This window comes from Hyperoodon ampullatus, assembly GCF_949752795.1.
Source record: "Hyperoodon ampullatus genome assembly, chromosome: 10".
NCBI lineage: Eukaryota > Metazoa > Chordata > Mammalia > Artiodactyla > Ziphiidae > Hyperoodon > Hyperoodon ampullatus.
The window spans coordinates 38171892-38197070 of NC_136923.1; the positions used below are offsets into that span (position 1 = coordinate 38171892).

At 38.8% G+C, this 25179-nt stretch overlaps 1 protein-coding gene across 1 annotated transcript in view; it reads right to left on the reverse strand.

Annotated features, from left to right (window-relative positions):
* DOCK3 (dedicator of cytokinesis 3) overlaps positions 1–25179 on the reverse strand; it is a gene marked incomplete at both ends in the record, with an annotated part of 415489 nt that overhangs the window by 187689 nt on the left and 202621 nt on the right. Inside the window, 2 exons of the mRNA XM_079712090.1 lie at positions 9767–9851; positions 19392–19540. Coding sequence (XP_079568216.1) covers positions 9767–9851; positions 19392–19540 — 234 coding nt within the window. The remainder of the gene's footprint in view (positions 1–9766; positions 9852–19391; positions 19541–25179) is intronic.

Genomic DNA, 25179 nt, shown 5'->3' on the forward strand with positions numbered 1-25179 from the left:
GTTTTTTGGTGGAGTCTTCAAAATTTTCTATGTATAAGATCATGTCATCTGCAAGTAGTGACAGTTTCTTTCTTTCTTTCCCATTTGGATGCCTTTTCTTTCTTCTTCTTGTCTAACTGCTCTATTGTTATGGCTAGGGCTTCCAGTACTATGGGTTTTTTTTTGTTGTTGGTGGTGTTGGTGTTGGTGTTTCTGGCTGCATTGGGTCTTTGTTGCTGTGTGCGGGCTTTCTCCAGTTGTGGCGAGCGGGGGCTATTCTTCATTGCGGTGTGCGGGCTTCTCATTGTGGTGGCTTCTCTTGTTGCGGAGCATGGGCTCTAGGCACGTGGACTTTAGTAGTTGCAGCACGTGGGCTCAGTAGTTGCAGCACACAGGCCCTAGGGCACACAGGCTTCAGTAGTTGTGGCGCATGGGCTCAGTAGTTGCAACGCATGGGCTCTAGGGTGCGTGGGCTTCAGTAGTTGTGGCACACAGGCTGAGTAGCTGTGGCTCGCGGGCTCTAGAGTGCAGGCTCAGTAGTTGTGGCGCATGGGCTTAGTTGCTCCGCAGCACATGGGACCTTCCCGGACCAGGTATCGAACCCATTGGCAGGTGGATTCTTAACCACTGCGCCACCAGGGGAGTCCCTCCAGTACTACGTTGAATAGGAATGGTGAGAGTGGGCACCCTTGTCTTGTTCTTGATCTTGGAGAAAAAGCTTTCAACCTTTCATTGCTGAGTATGATGTTAGCTGTGGGCTTCTCATATATGGCTTCATTATATTGAGGTGTGCTTCTTCTATGCCCACTTTCTTGAGAGTTTTTATCATAAAGGATGTTGAAATTTTGTCAATTGCTCTTTCTGCATCTATTGAGATGATCTTACGATTTTTTAATTGAACTACAGTTGATTCACAATGTTGTGTTAGTTTCAGGCATATAGCAAAGTGAGTCAGTTTATATATATATACATATATATATATATATGTTTTACAGATTCTTTTCCATTATAGGTTTTGATCATACGATTTTTATCCTTTATTTTGTTAATGTGGCACATTACATTGATTGATTTGCAGATGCTGAACCATTCCTGCGTTCCTGAAATAAATCCCACTTCATCATGTGCTGTTAATGTGCTGTTGAATTTGGTTTGCTAGCATTTTGTTGAGAATTTTTGTATCTACATTCATCTGGGATATTGGCCTTCTTTTCTTGGAGTGTCCTTATCTGGCTTTGGTATCAGGGTAATGATGGTCTTGTAAAATAAGTTTGAAGAGTGTTTCCTCCTATTCAATTTCTTTGGAAGAGTTTCAGAAGGATTGGCATTCATTCTTCTTAAATGTTTGATAAAATTCACCCATGAAGCCATCTGGTCCTGGGCTTTTCTTTGTTAGGAAGTTTTTGATTACTGATTCAATCTCCTTACTCATTATGGGTCTGTTCAGTTTTCCTATTTCTTCATAATTTAGTCTTGGTAGGTTATATGTTTCTATTTAGGGTGTCCAATTTGTTGGCATATAATTGTTCATAGCAGTCTCTTATGATCATTTGTATTTCTGTTTATCAGCTGTCTCTTCTTTCATTTATAATTTTATTTACTTGAGTTCTCTTTTTTCTTGCTAAATCTAGCTAAAGATTTGCCAACTAGTCTTTTCAAAAAAAAAAAAAACCCAACTCTTAGCTTCATTGATCTTTTCTATTGTTTTTCTATTCTTTATTCATTTACTTTTGTCCTGATCTTTGTTACCTCCTTCCTTCTGCTGACTTTGGGAATAGTTTGTTCTTTTCCTAGTTCTATGAAGTATAAAGTTCAGTTATTTGAGATCTTTATTTCTTAACGGAGGCATTTATCACTATAAACTTTCCTCTTAGAATTGCTTCCACTGCATCCCTAAGTTTTAGCATGTTGTGTTTCCATTTTTGCTTGTCTCAGGACATATTTATTTCCCTTTTGATTTCTTCTTTGACTCATTGGTTGTTCAGGATTGTGTTGCTTAACTGAAACATATTTGTGGATTTTCCAGTTTTCTTCCTGTTATTGAATTCTAGTTTCAAATCACTGTAGTCAGAAAAGATATTTCATATGATTTCTATCTTCTTATATTTGTTAAGACTTATTTTGTGGCCTAACATGTGATCAATCCTGGAGACTGTTCCACGTGCACTTGAGAAGAATGTGTATCCTGCTGCTATTGGACAGAATATCCTTAATATTCCAAATATGACTGTTAGGTCCATTTGGTACTAAGTGTAGTTCAAGTCCAACATGTCCTCATTGATTTCCTGTCTGAATGATCTATCACTTGTTGAAAGTGGAGTACTAAAGAATCTAATATTGTTGTATTCTTGTCTATTTCTCACTTCAATTCTGTTAATATTTGCTCTATAGATTCAGGTGCTCTGAAGTTGGGTGCATATATATTTACAGTTGTTATATGCTCTTGATGAATGACCCCTCTATCATTATATAATCACCCTCTGTTTCTTGTTACAGTTTTTTAATTAAAGCCTATTTTGGGACTTCCTTTGTGGTGCAGGGGTTAAGAATCCGCCTGCCAACGCAGGGGACGCGGGTTTGAGCCCTGGTCCGGGAAGATCCCACATGCCACAGAGCAACTAAGCCCGTGTGCCACAACTACTGAGCCTGCCCTCTATAGCCTGTGAGCCACAACTCCTGAGCCCACGTGCCACAACTACTGAAGCCCACATGCCTAGAGCCTATGCTCCACAACAAAGAGAAGCCACCGCAATGAGAAGCCCATGCACCACAATGAAGAGTAGCCCCCACTCACCCCAACTAGAGGAAGCCCGCGCACAGCAATGAAGACCCAACACAGCCAAAAATAAATAAATAAATTTATTTTTAAAAAATAGCCTATTTTGTCTGATATAAAAATAGCTACTGCTGCCATCTTTTGGTTGCCATTTGGATGGATTATCTTTTTCTGTTTCTTGCTTTCAGCCTATGCATGTTCTCAACACTAAAGTGAGTCTGTTAATAAACAGAATATTCTTGGTTGTCTTTTTTTAATCCATTTGGCTGCTCTATGTCTTTTGATTGAGAATTTAATCCATTTACATTTAAGTAAAGTAATTATAGATAGGTAAAATTCTATTGCTATTTTAAAAATTGTTTTCTAGATCGTTTTGTAGTTCCTTTCCTCTTCTCTTGCTATCTTTCTTTGTGAACTGATGATTCTCCATAGTAGTGTGCTTTGATTCACTTCTCTTTATCTTGTATGTATCTACTGTAGGTTTTTGCTTTCTGGTTACGTGAGACTTACATAAAACATCTTATAGATAAAGCTATTACAACTTAACTTCAATCCCATACAAAATCTCTACCCTTTTACTCACTTCCCACCACTTTATGTTTTTGATATCACAGTTTACATCTTTTTTTTTTTTTTTTTTTTTTTTTTGCGGTACGCAGGCCTCTCACCGCTGTGGCCTCCCCTGTTGCGGAGCACAGGCTCTGGATGCACAGGCTCAGCAGCCATGGCTCACGGGCCCAGCCGCTCTGCAGCATGTGGGATCTTCCCGGACCGGGGCATGAACCCGTGTCCCCTGCATCGGCAGGCGGACTCTCAACCACTGCGCCACCAGGGAAGCCCACAGTTTACATCTTTTTATACTGTGTATCCATTAACGAATTATTGTAGTTATAGTTATCTTTAATTTTTCTGTCTTTTCACCTTTATTCTAGAGTAATAGTATTATAGTATTGGACTATTCTGAATTTGACTATATACTTATCTGAATCTGACTATATACTTAAGTGTTTTATATCTTCATGTTTTTTTAATTTATTTATTTTATTTATTTTATTTTCGGCAGCATTGGGTCTCCTTGCTGCTTGTTTGTGTTTATATATAGTAGTGTGTATCCGTTCATCCCAAACTTCTAATTTGTCTTCCCCCCTTTCCCCTTTTGTAACCATAAGTTTGTTTTCTATGTCTGTCAGTCTATTTCTGTTTTGTAAATAAGTTAACTTGTATCATTTTTTTAGATTCCACATATAAGTGATATCATATGGTATTTTTCTCTGTCTTTGATTTTTGATAGTTTTATTGTAATGTTGTGGAAAAGATCTCTGTGGGTTCAAATTGTTTGGGAACCTATGAGCTTCATGAACTTGATGTTCAAATCTCTCTCCCCAGATTTGGCAAGTTCTCAGGCATTACTTTAAGTAAGCTTTCTGCCCCTTTCTGCTCTCTTCTCTTCCTGGTTCTCTAATAATGTATAGATTCATTCTCTTAATGGTAACCTTTAAATATCATAGGGTTTCTTTATTCTTTTTACTTTTTTCTCCTTTGACTGGAAAATTCTGATATATCTGTCTCTAAGTTCACTAATTCTCTCTCTCTCTCTCTTTTTTTTTTTTTTTGGCTCCACTGGACTGCCAGGGAATTCCAGGGACTCTTTGTTTTTTGGGTTTTTAAAATCTTTTTTGGCTACATTGGGTCTTGGTTGCTGCACACGGGCTTTCTCTAGTTGTGGCAAGCGGGGGCTGCTCTTCATTGTGGTACACGGGCTTCTCACTGTGGTGGCTTCTCCTGTTGTGGAGCATGGGCTCTAGGCACATGGGCTTCAGTAGTTGTGGCACACAGTCTCAGTAGTTGTGGCTCATGGGCTCTAGAGCACAGGCTCAGCAGTTGTGGCACACAGGCTTAGTTGCTCCGCAGTATGTGGGAACTTCCCAGACCAGGGCTCACACCCGTGTCCCCTGCGTTGGTAGGCAGATTCTTAACCACTGCACCACCAGGGAAGTCCCAAAGTTCACTAATTCTTTCTTCTGCTTGGTTCAGTCTAATATTGAAGCTCTCCACTGAATTCTTCAGTTCAGTCACTGTATTCTTCAGCTCCAATATTCGTTTGGTTCTCTTTTATGTCTTCTATCTTTTTGTTGAACTTCTCATTTTGGTCTTGTATTATTTACCTGATTTTGTTGAACTGTTTACGGGTGTTCTCTTGTAGCTCTCTGAGCATCTTTAAAATAACTACTTTGAATTCTCTGTCAGGCAATTTTGTATATCTCCATTTCTTTAGGGTCAGTTACTGAAAATTTACTGTGTTCTTTGGTGGTGTCATGTTTCCCTGATTTTTTGTGATCCCTGTAGCCTTTCATAGTTGTCTTCATATTTGAAGAGCCGTTATCTCTTCAAGACTTTATGGACTGACTTTGGTAAGGAAAGACCTTCACCTATGGATGTGAGGATGCTAGAGTATGCTATGACTCTGGGTCTAATGGTGCAGGGTGCCCAGGTTAGGGCATATCATAGCTCTGGGCTCAGGGTGCAGGTCTCATTGGCTGAGGCCACATAGGTCCACAATATCAACAATTCTGTGATCCTTAGGGAAAGCTGTGGAGGGTCTACAGTGGCTGCAAGGGATGTTGGGGTCCTCAGTGGCTCTTCCAGGTCCAGTGGCTAGGGACCAGGGCAGGCAGTAGTGGTGGGCAGAGTCAGAAGTGTGTACACACATGGCTTCAGGGTCCAGCTTCAGGTGCCTGCATAGTGGGAGGGGGAAGCTGCAGACACACAGATAATAGCAAGGGCTGGGACTAGCAGAAAGGGCTGGTGCCAACTGATTGACAAGCAACTGCAGGGACCCTAGCTGTTGGCACATATTCATGAGGTTGTAGAGGCTAGCCATGAGCACATGCATGGCAGTGGAGGCAGGGATGGGAGTTGGGCTGGCAGTGTGCAGGTACACAGTTGCAGGGGCTACCTTTAGGTGAGCCTAGGGTTGCAGGCCAGTGACAAGTCAAGGTTGGATATGGGCCACAAGCAGCTGTGGGGGCCTTGGCTGTTGGGATACACTCCTGTGGCTACAGGGGCTTGCCGTGGTTGTACGCATGGCAGTGGAGGCCTGTGTTGGGAGTCAGGCTGGTGGCGTGCAGGTACACAGCTGCAGAGGCTAGACATGAGCACACACAAAGCAGTGGGGGTCAGCTGTAGGGGTCTAGACTGGTGTCTTACATGCACACAACCACAGAGGCCAGGGCTGCTACATAACTCGTGCTCTGTCAAGAGATGCGGAGGAAGCTGGGGGACTCAGGTGGCTGGCATCTGTGAATGCAGATACCTATGGGGTGAAAACCTTAATGGCAAAATCTGCAGGGGTTCTGTGGTAGCTACTGGTTTCTTCAGTGGTGAAATATGCTGGGGTCCTCTGTGGAGCAGTCTGCTGGGGTCCATTATGAGGTCCCCAGTAATAAAAGCTGAGGGGTTCTGCAGTGTCCACAAGGGTTGTTGAGGTCCACAGCAGCAAAGGCTGCTGGGATCCTAGGCAGAGCAGGCCACTGTGAGCCATGGTTGCTCCCAATGCATGACTGATACTGGCAGCCTCTGTCTGCCCTACTTCCTTGTTCCTAGCCATGTCTTGATGTCTCAGTATTTATACCAAGTTTATTCCAGTTATCTCATTTGTAATTTTCTAGAGCTCCTTGGTTGCTTCTTAAATTGCTCCACACTGCTTCCTGGCTGTCTCATTTCTCTTTGCAGACAGCAATCACCATTTTCTTCCACTGAGTTGTCTGTTTTTTCCAAGTTTCTTTCATAAGTATTTCTTTTGGTCTTTAACTTTCATGTGGGAGGTTTCTTCCAATGGCTGTTGATGCTTGGCTGTCTGGAATTGCTGTGTAGGACCTACCTGCTTACCACTGGGTTTCACTGTATGGAGGTTTGTGGGAAGCAGTGGTCATCTTATCCAACAGCTTTTAATACCATATATACTCTGATGACTCCAAAATTATTATATCTTAACTTCACTTCTGAACTCCAGACTTTCAATATCTCAGTCTGGAGGTCTAGAAGACATTTAAGCCTTGAAAGGAAAAACCAGAAATATTGATCCCCACTGCTCTACTCTCAAAACTTCTCCCACAATGTTTCCTATTCCATTTCCACCCAGGTCAAAGTTGGGCAGGTCAAAACATAGGAGTCATTCTTCTCTGACCTTTCTCTTTTTTGTACACATGCACACCTATTCAATCTATCAACAACTCTGACTGGATCTATCCTTCAACACATATTCAGAATCCAACAACTTACCACTTCCACTGTTCCAACCCTATCTAGCTCAAGATACTGAAATCAAAATCTCTTGTTTGAATGACCGCTCCCTGTTGCCATTCTTGCTCTACTCCAGTCCTTCTGCACATGTCAGCGGGAGGAATCCTTTTAAAATGTAAGCCAAATCATGTAGTTCCCCTGCTCAAATACCTTCACAGGCCTTCTGTCACACTTAGAATAAAATGCAAAATCCTTACCAAAAATATCATCCTCCAAGCCACCATTCTGAGGGGAGTTCTTAGCTTCAAACTGTCATTCTTCCTTCACTTTCCACATCTAATTGATCATCAAAATTCATCATTTTTACTTATTAACATCTACATTCTCTATTGCATTTTTTTCTCCATTCCTATTGCTGCCTAGCCATTATTTCTTGCCTGAATCACTTCTGTGGTCTCTTTCCTCCCTGATTTCAGTCTTCTGCATTTTATACTCTCTCAGCATTTAAAACCCACATCCAATCATGTCACTCCATGGTTCTATCAGACTAGCAGTTCTACTAATTTGGGGCTTACAAAGCTCTTTGTGATCTGGCTCTTGCCTCCTTCTTGGCCTTATCTCCCAATTGCTAACATACACTTACATGCCAAAGTTACCAAATATCTTATAGTTTCCTGGAATTACTACTTCCCTATGCTCTGTGCCATTTTGGAATGTCTTTCCTTATGGCCTGTCTTCCTGATGAAGCCCTGCACATCTCTCAAGACTCACCTTAAGCATTACTTGCCTCTGGAAGCTTTCACTGATTTCTCATAGCCCCAGGAAATCAGCTACTCCCTCTAACAGCATCAATGTATATCTTAATTATGACATGCAGCTCATAAACCTTCTTGTTTGTGGTCTATTTGATCCCACTAGAGTAGTTTCTAAACACGGGGACCATGCATGGGGTTCAGAGGCAACTATCAATTCCCTAAAATTGAGTATAAAGTTTTGTATGCAAAATCATACTTGCATTGTCCTGGGGAGAAATTTTATCAATCCTCCATAATCTAGAAAGAGTTAGGAACCAATACCCTAGATGGTGATATTCTTTTTTTTTTTTAATTTTTATTTTTGGCTGCGTTGGGTCTTCATTGCTGTGTGTGGGCTTTCTCTGGATGAGGCGAGTGGGGGCTACTCTTCGTTGCAGTGCGCGGGCTTCTCATTGCGGTGGCTTCTCTTGTTGCAGAGCACAGGCTCTAGGCATGTGGGCTTCAGTAGTTGTGGCACACAGGCTCAGAAGTTGTGGCTCACGGGCTCTAGAGCGCAGGCTCAGTAGTTGTGGCACATGGGCTTAGTTGCTCCGCGGCATGTGGGATCTTCCCGGACCAGGGCTCGAACCCTTGTCCCCTGCATTGGCAGGCAGATTCTTAACCACTGCACCGTAGATGGTGATATTCTTAAGGGAAGGAGTAAGTCTCATTCATCTTTTTTTTTTTTTTTTTTTGCGATATGCGAGCCTCTCACTGTTGTGGCCTCTCCTGTTGCGGAGCACAGGCTCTGGACACACAGGCTCAGCGGCCATGGCTCACGGGCCCAGCCGCTCCTCGGCAAGTGGGATCTTCCCGGACTGGGGCACAAACCCGTGTCCCCTACATCGGCAGGCGGACTCCCAACCACTGCGCCACCAGGGAAGCCCAGTCTCGTTCATCTTTAATTTCTATATCTCACACATATCACTTCACACAGAGCATAGTTAAGGCAACTGAATACAAATGCTTTTGTATACTTGTAAATATACATAAGCAAATACACAGAAGCAATTGATATGTTATTTGTATATTATTTAGGCAAAGTTCCTATGGTTCTTGACCAGGCATGGTCATACTTTGCATCCTCTATGTTTCCTAAAAATATTACATTTTCTTAAAGAGATATTTGTAATTCTTTCTAAAACTTGTAATTCTCACCAATATACACTCCTTGCATATATACTCCTCAAAGTAAGGTTTTACCCAGTCCTTTAGTCTAAGCTTAAGAGTCACCTAAGGTTTCTGATGTTTATTTGTTTTACTTAAAAATTCTGTACCTTTTAGTTACTTCTTCTCATTCAGCCTGCAAAATGTAATCTTGGTTATCAGTCAACTCAATACACTTTTATAATAACCAACAGACAGTTAAGGATTTATCTTAGAAATACTGGTACACTGATAAACAACAAGGCCCTACTGTATAACACAGGGAACTATATTCAATATCTTGTAATAAACTCTCATGGAAAAGAATCTGAAAAAGAATACACACACACACACACACACACACACAACTGAATCACTTTGCTATACACCAGAAACTAACACAACATTGTAAATCAACTATAGTTCAATAAAAAAAGTTTTAAGAAAGAAATGCTGGTACATCATTTCCAGAGTTAATCATTACATTAATTAATAACTGGCTCTTTTCAGCTTCAACTACCTTCTCTTCTTAAGAGGTGGAGAGAAACAAAATTTTAGTAACTGCTGCAGGCTGAAGGAGCTCTGTTCACCAGCAAAACCAACTGAGAAATGACCGTTAGACATTACAGTAGGCCCAACAGCCCTACATAATAATTCCATTTACAGAGCAAGTGTGATAGGTACTGTCCAGATAGGAAGAGCCCTTAAATACATTGAAACAAAGACAAAGGAATGATTTTAGCAATAGTGTTTCATAATGTAATTAGGGATAGTAAGAGAGAAAAAATTAAGTGTGCAGGAGCAAGCTACACTGTGTAATATTTCTTACCATTTTATAGAGATCTGAGACACTAATCTGGTCCGCATCCACTACTTCAAAGTCCTTTCGAGGCACCAGGTCCAGGCCCAAATGCCTAGTAAAGAGAAAGACCACATTCAGCATGCCATATCCTCAAATTACTCATCTCTCTTTATGTGCCTGGGAGCCCATGCCAACCATGACCTTATGGACAGAAGTTCAGACACTGCCTCCGCAGGGACATGCCTTTATCCAGTAACCTAACTGTGTTCACCTTCAGGTAAATAAATGAGGCTAGGAATTTTAAGACTGTGACAATTTTCTTCATCAAGCAGTTCCCCCTGTGATGGTAAAAAGGATTCATTCAGTATCACATTTATAACAGATTGCTTGAGTTCACTAAGGATGGATTTTCTTAGATCATTAATAAGTTGTGTTTATTTTTCGATTTCCCCCATCCTGCAAGTATGCACAGGCTCAGCCATGCATTACTTTCATTAGGATAAAAAAAATTATTCAGTGTCCAAGTAGATTTGTAATTCAAAGTCAAACACATAAAAATCACTTCCTGGGAATTCCAGGAGGTCCACTGGTTAGGATTCTGCACTTTTACTGCCATGGGCATGGGTTCAATCCCAGGCTGGGAAACTAAGATCCTGCAAGGCACAGCCAAAAAAAAAAAAAAAAAAATCACCTCCTAAAGGTATTAAACTCAAAGAAACATATGCTTTGGTTGAGTTTTATCTCATTTTCAATTTAATTAATACTGACACTGGGTTATAGTAAAGACCTCACCACACATTAGCCAATACCTTAAGACACTTTAGATGGAAGTTTAACCAGGGAGCACGATTAATAAAGAAAACAATACTTAGAAGATCTGGTATAACTTGGGCATGAAGGAATAAGTGATAATGATTAATAGTTGATTGGGAGGCAGTATGAGACAGTGGAAGTAACTCTGGACAGGCACAACTCTTGGGTTCAAATATGGTACGTAATTGATATTCAATACATGTTACGCCCTTTCTCACTCTCTAGAACAACAGCTCTAAATCTGGAGTCAGTGGAATTAGGGGTTGTGGACCCCTGTAACTACATATGAAAGTATGTGCATGTGTTCATATATGCATTTTCTCTGAGGAGAGGGCCTATAACTCTCATCAGGGTTTCAGAGCTGTTCTGTGACCACCCAACTCTAAAACGAGTGTTATGAATTATTGCACCTGGTAAAAGTATGCCATATATGATGGAAGGAGAAGTGTATATATATTTTTCTTCACTTAGATTATGAACTACATTTAGAATATGCTAGCAAAACTAATTCTCTAGGCTCTTTCTGTGCATAAAACTCCCATTTATTTAAAATAAGCCACGTATACATCCAAAATGCAGAATTATTTTATTTACAATTTAACCCTATTTTATAGGAAAAGATATGAAGAGGTTAAATGGTAATAAGACTGATAAAATTAAAATGGGGAATCAAACCTACATGAAGAAGCTATAAGCGAACACACTAATCACACAGACTAATATGATTACTATGATAAAGAATTAAAATTTAGATGTGTACTTCTTAGCAGGCAACAAAAAGGAGAAACCTATTTTTCTATTAAAGGATAAAACCCCATATTTTTCTATTACCTATTACTATAACTTGTATTATTCTATAACAGAGAAATATGAGTTTTTAAAGAGGAAATAATTTTTTGGTATTAAATGCAGAAAAAAAAAACCCTCGTAGTTTTGCATGATGAGAAGATCAGTAATACACTGTTGTCCTCAACTACAATAGTTCACAGTTTAATGGTAAAACCATGCCATCAAATCTGACTACTGATGTTAATGCACTTAAATCTGTAAGAGATTTTATTTCCTGTCTTCATACATCAAAGAAGTACTCCATTCAATCACCTCTTATTAATTATTCTTAATTTCCCTGAAATAATTTCAGGCCTCTGGCTTCTAATACTTATAGCATATAAAGGCAGTAGTATCATGGAGAGCAAGATATAGTTGAAGCACATCCTTTCCACCTCTCTCATCTTAAAAAGCAATTTACATCTGAAAGATAATTTTGCAGTTTTGATCTCAAATATTCAGAATACTTTTACATGCATGTGGAAAAACAGTGGAAAGATCACAAAAATGGTATTAGTATTTGTACAAGGAAAATGAAATTAAACAATTTATCAATTTAAGATATTTTACAAATTTTCTGTAGTCATGCTGTTGAAAATTCTTTAAATACAAAAATGAAGAGATAAAATTTCATACATATTCTTTAACCACTGATGGTCACAACATATATGAGGTGGTCTAAATATTACAATTAATTAACAAAAAGAAGACTGTACAAATAATCCAATCAAAATAGATGTTTTCAGCACAACAGCTTAAGAAAAAATCCAGATGGATCTAAGTCAGTAAAGCCAGGGTTGAGAGTATATGCTCTGTAGTAGTGCACTACACGCAATGATGTGGCTTGTCTGGAGAATGGCATCTATGCAAACTCTACCTTGGCACTATGCCACGCTTAGCTTGCTTGTCCATTCAATTACCCACCCATATACCCATCCACTCACCCCAAAGACACTCTCTGAGGATCTATCATGTACCACCAATGGTACTGGATATAGGAAATAGAGCAGTTTTGAGTCAAGCAAATGTTCATATTCCTCATGCTAATTCTCCCAAGAGCAAAGTGTTTTCCCTCTCCTAGAAGTTGTTAGAACACAGTACCTTTTAGTTTCTTGATTTCGTTACCTTAGGAAATAAGAAAATGATTAACAGGTGATCTAATAAAACCGAAGACTGATTTCCTTCTACTAAGATCATCTTCAATGGAGGAAGAGTAGTTTCCAAAAGCTAAATTGAAGGACTGTCCTCATTGGAAGAAGGCAGAGGTGCTGCACAGTGAGAAACAACACATGTTCACTAAAATTTCACTCTGTAAAAGAGGTTCCTAGCTATTTCTTCCTATGGCATATTCTAAGAACAGTGAACAGTAAGTGCAGGGAATGGTCAACTTAGTCTCTTTATGGTCACAGCAAAGGAAGGCAGTGCATCAGAGTAGTTAGGAGCATGGGCTCTGATGTCAGATTGCCTAGTTTGTATCTTGGCTCTCCCAAGCAATACTGTCTTCTCTACTGTCACAGGCTACTGTAAGCATTAATCCATGTAAAGCACTCAGTACACTGCCAGGCATTGTGAACTGCTTCTGCTGTTATCATTATGTGTTACCTCGTTAGATAAAATATGACTTAACGTACAAGGATTGTGATTAAAGAGAATTGTGTCTGAAAAAAGACTCCTAAACAAGCAGGAGGCATACAACTACATATACATCTACATACAGATGTAGTACAGAGCTGAGTTTTTAAAATGGTCTTACCAACTGCTTAGGTAAATAGTCTTCACAAAAATAGTCTTCTCTCACCACTTGTCACTAATCACTCATTCATTCATTCCAATAATTCAATAAATATTAGCACCTACTCTATGCTAGGCTCATGATGAACTTAGGGACACAGCAGTGAATAAAAGACATATTTCTGTTCCTGCATTCTTTTAGGTGCACCACTCTATAAAGACCGTGAATCTCTCTCTATCAAATTCTTTGAATTTTACATGTCTTTTGAATGTTCCATATTCTATTCTATTTTCTATTGTATCTTTTTCTTCTGGGTTTCCTCATCTGAACCACAGAACATAGAAGATAACTTGAAGTTAATTAATTATATACGATGGATGTTTTAAGGCATTTAAGATTTAGTTCTCCCCCAGAATCAGCTGAAAAAGGCTAGAGATACTAAGATTTTCTGTGGGCAGTGCCCTTTTCTAATACTTATACTATGAGAGCATATAGATATAACTATACTAATGAAAGCATGGTATATTTATATAGTAATAAAATAGAAGATATAACTAATAATAGCTACCTTTTACTGAACATTTACTTGGAATAGGTATTTTATGTATATCCCCTCTAAGCACTATGGGAAGTACACAGTATTAGACCCATTTTATAATTGAGGAAACTGAAGCCCAGAGAGGTTACTAAGTAGCCTATTAAGGGAGTCCAGTTGAGCTTGTCTCAAGCTAGGTCTGTCCTACTCCGAACCCATGATATTTCCACTATACCTGCCACCTTCCTACTAATAACCAGGAAGTTAAATACTAATGGCTATAAATGATTGTAATCAATTTGGTCATAATAGTTTGAGGAATAATTTTGTGTCAATACATCAATCCAGAAGGAAACAAACATAGACTGATGAATGAGTAGCCAACAGGCATAAGAAAAACCCACCTTGTTACTTAGATACATTCATGTAGTGCCTATCAAGTGCAGACACTATGCTAAGTGCAGGGTATGCTGATGAGCAAAACAGATGCACAAAGGATGAGTGTGTGTGTAAGTTAATCATTTGAACATGGTAACTTGAGAGGAATTTTGACACATGCATAGTTTAAACATAGTTATCTCAGACTTCTTAAGTATGGCAAGAAACTGATTGATGGGTACGACACCTTATATCAGAAGAACTCTAAGAAGGCATTGGAAGCTTCTGCTAATTTCAGATGTCCTGAAGCTGGAAAATATCACTATGTCCTTAAAGAGATAGTACTGAACCATAAACTTTTCTGAGTCCTAGCTAAAAATTTACTCAGAGGAAACTCACTGGGGTTGGGGGCGGGTGGTGGTGGTGGCAGTATTCTCTGCATAGTATAACTCAAACTACTGCTTGTGTTGCTTCCTCCAAGAGCAATTCCCTTGGTAAGGAACATAAACTAAGCAGGAAGAAAGGGACATGGGTAGGTTAGGATCTTTGAAAACCTGAGAGAAGGTACAAAAGAAAAGCAAGGGAGGGAAATAATTTGATAGAGAGGGAAAGAATAACTAGAAAGTATACATTTATTGGTGATTTGTCTTAAATGATGAGACTTCACAATAAAAAGATACCAATTTTTTCATTTGATACTTAAAATCTATAGAAACATTATTCTAATTCAACAAAAGCTTATAAAATGTTTACATTTTAATCAAATTGTACTTTCTACCTAAAGAAGAAATACAAAAATCCTATAAATTACTCTAAGAGTAAAGTATTTCTTACTTAGGTATTTTTCTATGGCAAAGATCAATTAGGCTGGGTCAGTCCTGGGTTAACACAACTTTTAACTCATCTATGCTATATTTACTGTAGTGATGATAGTAGAGACTGAGAAGAAACTTTTCTCTATATCTTTATGGAAGGTGTCAAAAATATTAAATTAACACATTGAGTTACATTGCTAGACAAATTATTTTAAATTTCCCTTGGAGAGGATGTAATTAACTGACTTAATCTTTGAAAAGGAGACCTGAGCAGAGATAATGGCTAGTTAATTTGAATACAACCTTGTTTTATGCCCTTCCTGTATTTTAGAACACAATATTATAAATGCTGATTTCTACCTAATACAATTTTAATAATTTTCACATATGGAATGAGTGTGCACATAGGCAAAGAGGCCAACAAGTATAAGCCACGTAAATTTAATGCCAGAATCCTCAAATTTTCAGCCAAATAAATAAAAATTCCTAATCTCAGGAAAAAAAATTTAAATAGTTGTTATGTAGAGGTGGAGGGCTCTGCGTTTAACTTAAACTCTAAATACAAGAGTACAGTACCAGTTTAGTTTTTATCCTTGAAAGTTCTAACTCAGTGTTAAAGCAGATATATATATTATGAGACATGTGGTATAGATAACAGAACAAAGATCAAATAACCCACAGACTAGAGATACTGACAATAATTTTCCTGGTTTTAAGACTCACACTTAAAAATGATCATAAAGATAGTAAGGTCCTACATAAATTATATGGGCTTTGGCATCAGTTCTGGGTACAAACACCAGTTCTACCACTCACTATGCAACACTAGAAAAAGTTCTTCTGAGCCTTTTTATGAGTTTCCTCATTAGGTAAAATGGAGCTCTTGTCTTGAATGAGCATAATCGCATTTCATTATAACAGTGCAGATAAGTTAGACCATGCACTTGCCACAGTGACACGGGTAGATGTACTCAATAAACTATTAATAGCTGTTATTAACAGTGTCTGAAATAGGTTTTGAAAAGGCAGAGCTATAAAGTCTAAGAGTTTAAAGAAAAAGGCATAAAGTTTAAAATTATATACAATTAATATTTAATTACATCAATTACAACGTAAAAATACATTCAGAAAATACTGATTGTGCACCCAAAACATGCCAGCATATGCTAAGCTTATCAATATTTCATGGCATTTATAAAAGTGTCGTGGAACAAGAAGAGTAGAATTATGAGGGCATACAATGGGAAGAATGGATACAGTTATCAGTGCTCAGCTGTTGCATGGAGCAGTCTCCTATATCTAACCTATTGGTACGAAATGACTTTATTTTTGCAGTACACCATCGCTTCTTTCAAATTAAGAAGGAACGTTTTTAAAAGGGTTACTTCGAGTGAGAACCAGAGAGAATTGTCCTATTGGTTTGGGAGGCAATACATCTTTTTCCTTTAGTAATAGTAGACCTACAAAGTTCTCATTTAAGTTTTTAAGTGACTGTATTTTCCACCGGGGGTAAAGGGGAAAATGGAAAGAAGAAGAACTGGGGAAAGAAAGAAGTGGAAGGGGAGGGAGAAAGGAGGGAAGAAGATACAGAAGCACCAGGAGAGGAGGATCAGGGTTTCGAGAAAGGAGGGAGAAGGGAAAAAAGTGGGGGGTGTGTGGGGGGAAATATAACTATGTTTCTGGTTTATATTGTTTATCAAAATGAACATATAAATACTCCCCCTACACACACACAAGCACATATACACTTTGTTGAGAAAAAGTTATTAATGAAGGTGGAACAGCTCTGTACTTTATTGACAGGTTTTTATAATGTTCTCTGCCTTTTTCAAATATAGTTTGAACTTGTTTCCAAGCTATCATCTTTAAGTTTTCAGATTTGACTGCAAAATCTGATTGGTCTGTTTTCTAACTTTTATCATAAAGAGGTATTGATATTTCTAAAATATTTCTCTTGTTCATTTACTGGTATGTATAGTGCAGTTAAACTGCAACATAATGATTTATACAACTATTAGTGTCATCAGTTCAAGAGTAACAATTTGCTTGGCACATAGTGATGCTATGTTTGCAAATTACTACCATTCTTGATTTTTAAAATAAATACAATGATACCATATAGTACTGTTTGGAGCTGAGGAGACAGGATCAGTAGCTATACTGTAAGTTAACATACTACATTTTGCTAAGATTTTTACTGCCCAGAGTTAGATTTAAAGAACACTGTCCTATCTATCGTACATCTGAATTCATGTTATATCATACAAGGAGTCTTGTGGTGTATGCCAAGCAATCCTATTAACAGTCAAGAGAGGTTGTAATTTAATGAAACAAACAAGGATAGGACGGTGTCACTTCAAAAGGTCACAAATAACTAATGTAGAGTTGTTCTTTTTTCTTTTCTACTGAACAGTACCACTCTGTGTTGGATTCACTGTTTATTAGATCCCGTGTTTCCTCTTTCCTGATTTACTCTTCTATTTCTGGAAGAACACATTCTCAAGTCTCTTCTTAAGAAAGGAGCCATGACAGGTAACTTCTGCATCCTTGAATACTTTAAAAAGGGCTTTATTTGGCCCTTACACTTGATTATATAGTTTGGTTGTTTATAAAATTCTGGGTGGCAAATCATTTCCCAACAGAAATTTGAAGATATTACTTCATTATATTCTAGCATCCAGTGTTACTGATAAAACTCTTGAGGCTGGTGTGAATCTTATTCTTTTGTAAGAAGACCTGTTTTTTTCTGTCTGATAACCTTTTAGGATCTTCTCTTCAGCCCCAAATATTGAAATATCTTAATGTGCCTCACTGTAGGTTTTGGGTTTTCTTCTCCATTCATTATACTAGGTATTTGATGGACTCTTCCAATCCTAAGTCACCTGCTCTTTGGCTCTAGGAAATTCTCTTCTATCATTTCTTTAGAATTTCCTCTTTATCGTCTTTGTTCTTTTCCTGGAAATATAATGTCTGATGTTGGATCCCCTAGATTGAATCTCTGTACTGTTGTTTTTTCCTCAACCATTTCCCAGCTTTCTGTTTTATTTTCCCAGAGATGACATAAAATTATCTTTCTGTTCTCTTCCTAAATTCTTTTTTGAAATCCTATTCTCCATTCCTTTTTTGTAGCATTTTATAATGCATAATGAATCTTCTTGATTCTCTTGGAGGATACTCAGAGATTTTTAAAGTTCTTTACTAATCTCTAGCTCTCTCTAGGGCCAGGTATTTTGTTTATCCTGGTCTCCCTCTCTTCCCTGTGAAAGGATTTCTTCAAATACCTGGTAATACTTGATTGCCCATTCAAATTTAAAAGGCACTAGAAATGTGATGAGTTTTTTGTACATGGGTGGATGGCTAGCAAGCTTCCCTTTCTGGTGAGTGGAAGGGATTTGTTCATTACACTTTGAAACCCTTAAATGCCTCAATATGGAGGGCTTTGCAATAAAGTCCCAGTTCAAACTTTTGTTGCCCAGTTTCCCCCTAGGCAATTGGTCTTTGTATTTGTCTATCTGAAAGGGAAACACCTGGCTGCCAGGTTTGCTACTCATGGTAGCAAAAGTAGTGAATTATTACTTTACATACTTTTAAGCACTTCCTTTTTTTAAGCCCCAGGGCACACTCCCTTTCTTCCATGATTCTAGCAGCTGCAAGGCAGACCAACTCCTTCATTAGCTAAAGTTTCCTCCACACATTACAGGCTTCTTCTTCTGTTACTAATCCTCCATCTAATTTTCAGCTTCTGGAAATGGGTTCACATATCCCATTTATTGCTGCGCTCCTCCCACTCTTTTTGTTTTTTATCATTTCAATGATGTCTTGAGGGGGAGAGGAGCTAAAGACTTGTTCTAAAATATACTTAAGGTAAATGTATATCTTAAATAGGAAGCAACCTAGTCACTTCAAAGTTCAATGGACCCGATTTTAAGAGAATGAGGCAAAAGCATTTGAGAATTATATCAATTATTAAATCTAGGAAGAAATAAAATCTGAGTACTATCTACTCCAGCTTCCCATGCCAAAGTCTTATAATTTTACTTGTATGGCAATAGTAAATAGTCATACCCACTGCATAAATACAGGACTATTTCTGAATGATGAATTAGTTAAGAATATTCTGATGTACAGATGTAGACAGTTCCCATTTGTAGTATATACTTATTCGGATTCATTATATGGCTATAAAATGTAAAGGACACCAAATTCACCAAATTCAAAGGTACTAAGAGATGAAACAAGAGTATTCTGATAACTGAGGTTTAGAATCAAGGAATTTGAGATGGAAGAAACCCCAGAGGCTAATGTAGTCCAATTATTTAATTTTCTGGAAGTGAAAATAGAGGCTGAGAGAGTTTCAGTGAGTAGAACCAGTGAGTGTCCTTTGCTATAAACTGAAAGAAACGGCTACTCATTGTAAAAATGATCAAAGCTTAGTGGAGAATACAACAATGTCTTTAATCCCTAAAGATAAGCTTTGATCAGGTACAACTGTATGAGGACTGAGTTATCATAAGTGAAACTGAGAGATGCCCAAATGACATTCATACTTACTCATTGCCCCAGTCCAGGCGCACGGTGATGTGCCGCTTAACCTCCCGCACCTGATCCTGAGTCAGGTGACCAGACAGGAGCTGCCTTCGAAGGTCAATAAGTTCATTCATCACATGGCGTAGCTTGTAGAAAAGATCTACTTTATGTTTCTGAAAGGGCATTTTTGGTGTTGGGTGAAATAAAAAAGGGATATGGAAAGGGAATGAAAAAGAAAAGAGAAATAGTTAAACTATGAAAAGTGCTCAATTCTCTGAACCTCTAAAAACAGGCAATGTAAAGAGAGGCTTATTTAAGAATCTTAAACCAAAGTCCTTAGTTCCTACTGTCTAAAAATCTCTATAAGGTGACATCTAACAACATAATTGATCTGGCTTATGCAAAGTACCATTTGTCTATCTCTACTCTATCCTGGACTATTAATTTTCCAGTAAGTTACTAAACTTAATCAGAACCAAAAGAAACACAGGAGCCTAGAGTGGTTTTCTCTGACAGAAGTTACTATGTATGACAAAGATGTCAACCATCCAGCAACATCTCTGGTTTCTCCAGGAAGGATACACAAGTTGGGGTAGGGAGAGAGAGAATCACTTGCCCTATTTTAAAGAACTGTTTCAACATAAAGCTACAGTCTCTGGAGTGAGATTCATTCCAGGTTTCCAGGCCTCATCTAGCTTTAATTAGCTTTTGAAAACAGTATGTGTCCCTAGTGTCATAGAGTTCTACTCTTTTCAGTTCAATAAAAAGCATCACAGCTCGGTGGTTTGTGACCACCTAGAGGGGTGGGATAGGGAGGGTGGGAGGGAGGGAGACGCAAGAGGGAAGAGATATGGGAACATATGTATATGTATAACTGATTCACTTTGTTATAAAGCAGATACTAACACACCATTGTAAAGCAATTATACTCCAATAAAGATGTTAAAAAAACAAAACAAAACAAAAAAAGTGTCACCATTATAAGAGTTAAATGGAAACAGCTTAATGAACTTAATTATGGACATCACAGTGGTTTTAACAAGTAAAAAATGTAAATGCCATGACAGCAGATGCTTAACAAAAATTAGCATCTTACTTAAGAATATAGGTTTAAGAACTAAAGTTCTATTTGCTCACAAGTGAAATCTTGATTTTGGAACCTTTCGGTTTCTGTTTTTATTATAGAGAAGCACAATTTTATATAATTAAAATTCTTGGAATGTAACTAATCTATAAAGAATGCTTTTAAAGACAGATCAATCTTTACATTAGTGTTAGTAAAATTTCTATCTGGGATTTCCCCTAAAAAGACACTTGTCAAAATAAGCTGGATTCAAGTGACTGTAAACAAAATTATAATTATAAAGTAAATTACAAATCAGTAGAATTAGCTAATGTTTTTAAGTGGCTCTGAGCTTATGATTAAAATGTTTGGAACATCATACTACTTAGAAATCATCTAATGGAGCCTAGCGCAGATTTTTAAAGGTCCATCTTAAAGAGAAATTATTTTTAAGTAGAAGACATTAGAAATTATGCACTCTAACTACATCAAGCTGTTCCTTCTTCACTCAATGAACATATGAAGACAACTTAAGCACCTTGATGGTACACATTGCTGGCAGATGGGCAGAACTCAAATTCTTGCCAGCTCAAATGCAACAAAGCCTAAGCAAATTACATCTGCAAAATTGAGATCTTGAGATAAGCAATAAAGGCAATGTGGTGTTTGTTTCCAGCACATGCATTTCTTTATGATAAATCAGGGCCACCTGTCTAAGTTTAAAATAGAAAGTTAGATTATTATTTTCCCATCAAGCCATACACAACAATCCACTACATACATATGCAAGCATTGATTTATTCATTCAATTAACAAATGCTTATGGAGCACCTGCTGAGTGCTATTACTTTGTTGTGATCAAAAGTCCCTACTCTCTTGGGCTTCCCTGGTGGTGCAGTGGTTGAGAGTCCGCCTGCCGATGCAGGGGACACAGGTTCGTGCCCCGGTCCGGGAAGATCCCACATGCCGCGGAGCGGCTAGGCCCGTGAGCCACGGCTGCTGAGCCTGTGCATCCAGAGCCTGTGCTCCGCTATGGGAGAGGCCACAACAGTGAGAGGCCCGCGTACCGCAAAAAAAAAAAAAAAAAAAAAAAGTCCCTACTCTCATGGTGCTTTCATTCTAGAGAGCAGAAATAGACCATATGCAAATACATAATGGTGGTTAAGATTCTAAGAAGAAAAATTAAAGCAGAATAGGGACAGGGGGTGGCCAAGGGTGCGTTGGCTGGGAAGTAGAAGTTACTGCTTCAGGTAGAATGGTCAGGGAAAGGCTTCCTTGTGAGCCGAACTTTAAGTAGAAACCTGAATGAAATAAAGTGACAGCATTTAGGAAAACTGGGGAAATTTTATAGGCATGAGAAACAGCAAGAGCAAATGCCTCAATGTGGAAGTGAACTTGGCATGTTCACAGAGAATAAAGAAGTCAGTGCACCTGGAGCGAAGTGAACAAGGGGGAAAGTGGTGATGATGCAGTCAGAGAGGCAACACAGACCAGATTAGGCAGGGCCTTTGTAAATTATGTTAAGGTCTTTAGCTTTTACTCCTAGCAAGATGGGAAGCCACTGGAGATTTGGAATAGAAGAGTGATGTGATATGACATAAGTCTTGAAAGCATTACTCTGAGTGCTCTGTTGAAAATAAATCATGAAAAGGCAAAGAGGACAGTGGGGGTTCCAGTTAGGAAACTATTTATTGCAACAATCCACATGATGATGGTTGACTGGACAAAGGTAAGAATGGTAAAGGTAAACATTTCGGAGTTTGGAATTTTGACAGGTTTTGTAGTTAGAGCTGTCAAGATCTGCTGATAGATTAGATATGAGATATGAATGGAATCAAGGATCATTCTTTTTCCTAGCCTGAGAAGCATGTCTGGAAGAGGGAAACAAGGTTCAATTAGGACATGCTAAGTTTGACACTGAGTTTCAACATTTAGAGGTCAGGAAAGTGAGGAGAATCTAGCAAAGGAAATTGAGAAGTAAACAGTGAAGTGAGAGGAAAAGCAAGAGAGTATTGAAAACAGGGTTTAAGGAGAACTTTGTTAAATGCACTGAGAGGTTAAATAAAATATAGACAGAGAACTGGCCGCTGGATTTGACACTATGGTGGCCATCACTGACCACTGATGGAATGGGTGGAGTGAGTTCAAGAGTAATGGGAAAGGAGGGAATGGAGACAGAGCATAGACAACTCTTTTGTAGAACTTTCAGTAACTGGAAGCAGAGAAATGTAGCAAAACAGGGTTGTGCTATGGAGGGAGGGTTTTTTTTTTTAAAGAAACACAATTTTAGGCTATTTGTATACTGAAGAGAATAATCTAGTAGAAGGGAAAATTTGATGGTGCAGGTGTTAAATCCTTAAGTAGTCAAGAAGAGATGGGTCCCAGGTTAAAAGGTGGGGGGGAGGTTTCGCTTAACCAGGATACTCTATTGTCACAGAGAGGAAAGGCACAGAACTGAGTAATGACACAGGTAGTTGGGAGACTTGGTGATAGAACTAAATTTTTCCTCTGGCTGCTTTATTGCCAAGGAAATAAAAAGCAAAGTCATCAGCTGAGAGTGAGTAGAGTGGAAGGGGGTGTTAGAGGTTTGAAAACAGAGGAAAAGATATTAAAAAGTCTCATGGAGAGTGGTAACACAAATCATCAGGGGAAAGATAGTTCAACTGTTAGATGGTTTTGAGATTTGTGAACACTAATTAAAAGTGCAGTTTTGTGTTTTTTTTAAAGCCACATATAATGAAGTATATTGATACTGAAATATCACATATATATGTATGTGTACACATGTGTGTATGCATATATACATGCATACACATAACATATACTCACATACATACAATATCTATGTAATAACATGCACACACACATACAATAGCAATGCAAGAATATACTAATATATTCTTCTAAGGCATCATATGGTTATTTATTTTTTTAATCAAGAGTTTCTAACAGATTGTATTTTCCAAACATGACAACAATATCTCCCATCCCAAGTGCTCTTCTGCAAAAATGTAAATCTGACACTCCCCTGGTATGAATTGGAACCTATTTCTTTCTTTCTTTCTTTTTTTTTTTTTTTTTGCCCTGCTTGTGGCTAGGGGGATCTTAATTCCCCACCCAGGGAATGAACCCAGGGCACCAAAGTGAAAGCTTAGAGTCCTAACCACTGGACCACCAGGGAATTCCCTGGAACCTATTTCTTTACAGCCTTAAACCTGGGCAGGCCCTGAGACTGCTCTGACCAATCAAACATTACAATAGTGAGCTGAGCTAGTTCTAGGCATAGCCCTTAACTAGTCTGGCAGCTTCTGCTTCCTGTCTCTTAGAATACATGCTCTTGGGAGGTTCCCTCTCAGAATCCAGCCACCTTGTGGTGAAAAGCCCAAGCTACGTGGAGAGGCCACAAGGAGACGCTCCATTAAGCAGTCCCAGCTGTGTGAGTGATGCATGTTAGATGCCACACCTAGTCGAGCCACACTGTCAGAAGACTACAGCTTCTGCCAATATCTGACTGCAACAGAATGAGAAACTCTATGTGGAACTGCCCGGCTGAGCTCACTCTATCCAAAGAAGAATGAAATATAATAAACAGGTTTTTTTTGTTTTTTTTGTGTGTGTGTGGTACATGGGCCTCTCACTGTTGTGACCTCTCCCGTTGCGGAGCACAGGCTCCGGACGCGCAGGCTCAGCGGCCATGGCTCACGGGCCCAGCCGCTCCGCGGCATGTGGGATCTTCCCGGACCGGGGCACGAACCCGCGTTCTCTGCATCGGCAGGCGGACTCTCAACCACTGCGCCACCAGGGAAGCCCTAAACAGTTGTTTTAAGCCACTAAGCTTTGGGGTAGTTTGTTATGTAGATAACCAGAACAACTGTACAGTATTTTTTTCCAATAGAAAATCAGTTACTGTTCCTAATTATATAAAGCTGGGAATACTAACCTTGCACTAAGAATGAAATGGATCATACCATCAGAAAGCAGCACTATTATTATAATCAATGTGGTGCTAATATCTTTTTCCAGACCAACCTAATGGCCTCTTTGACCAGAGGTCCTAGCCCTAGAGGTTCCACCAGCACTGCTCTGACACCACGTGGTACACTTGGGTTTGTTAGCAGAAGAGAACACACGCCATTCAACCTGAACAATATCGGAGACTGGCTCTAGAGCACACAATTTACCTAAGAGCACTTGATGCCACAGGACAGCTAAATACCGCACTCAGGCTGAAAAATCCTTTTCTACTGAGAAACCTACTCCTTAGTAGATCAAAATAACAGTATATGAGGGATACCTAAGAGATATTGGGGGTTTGGTTCCAGATGACCACAATAAAGTGAATACTGCAATAAAGAGAGCTGCACAAATTTTTTGGTTTCCCAGTGCATATAAAAGTTATCTTTACACTATTCTGTAGTCTATTAAATGTGCAATAGCATTATGTCTAAAGAATGTATATACCTCAATGAAAAATACTTTATTGCTAAAAAATGCTAACCATCATCTGAGCCTTCAGTGAGTAACAGTAGTAACAAAGATTACTGATCACAGATCACCATAACAAATACAATAATGAAAAAGTTTGGGCTTCCCTGGTGGCGTAGTGCTTAGGAATCCGCCTGCCAATGCAGGGAACACGGGTTCAAGCCCTGGTCCAGGAAGATCCCACATGCCGTGGAGTAACTAAGCCCGTGCACCACAACTACTGAAGCCCACGCGCCTAGAGCCCGTGCTCTGCAACAAGAGAAG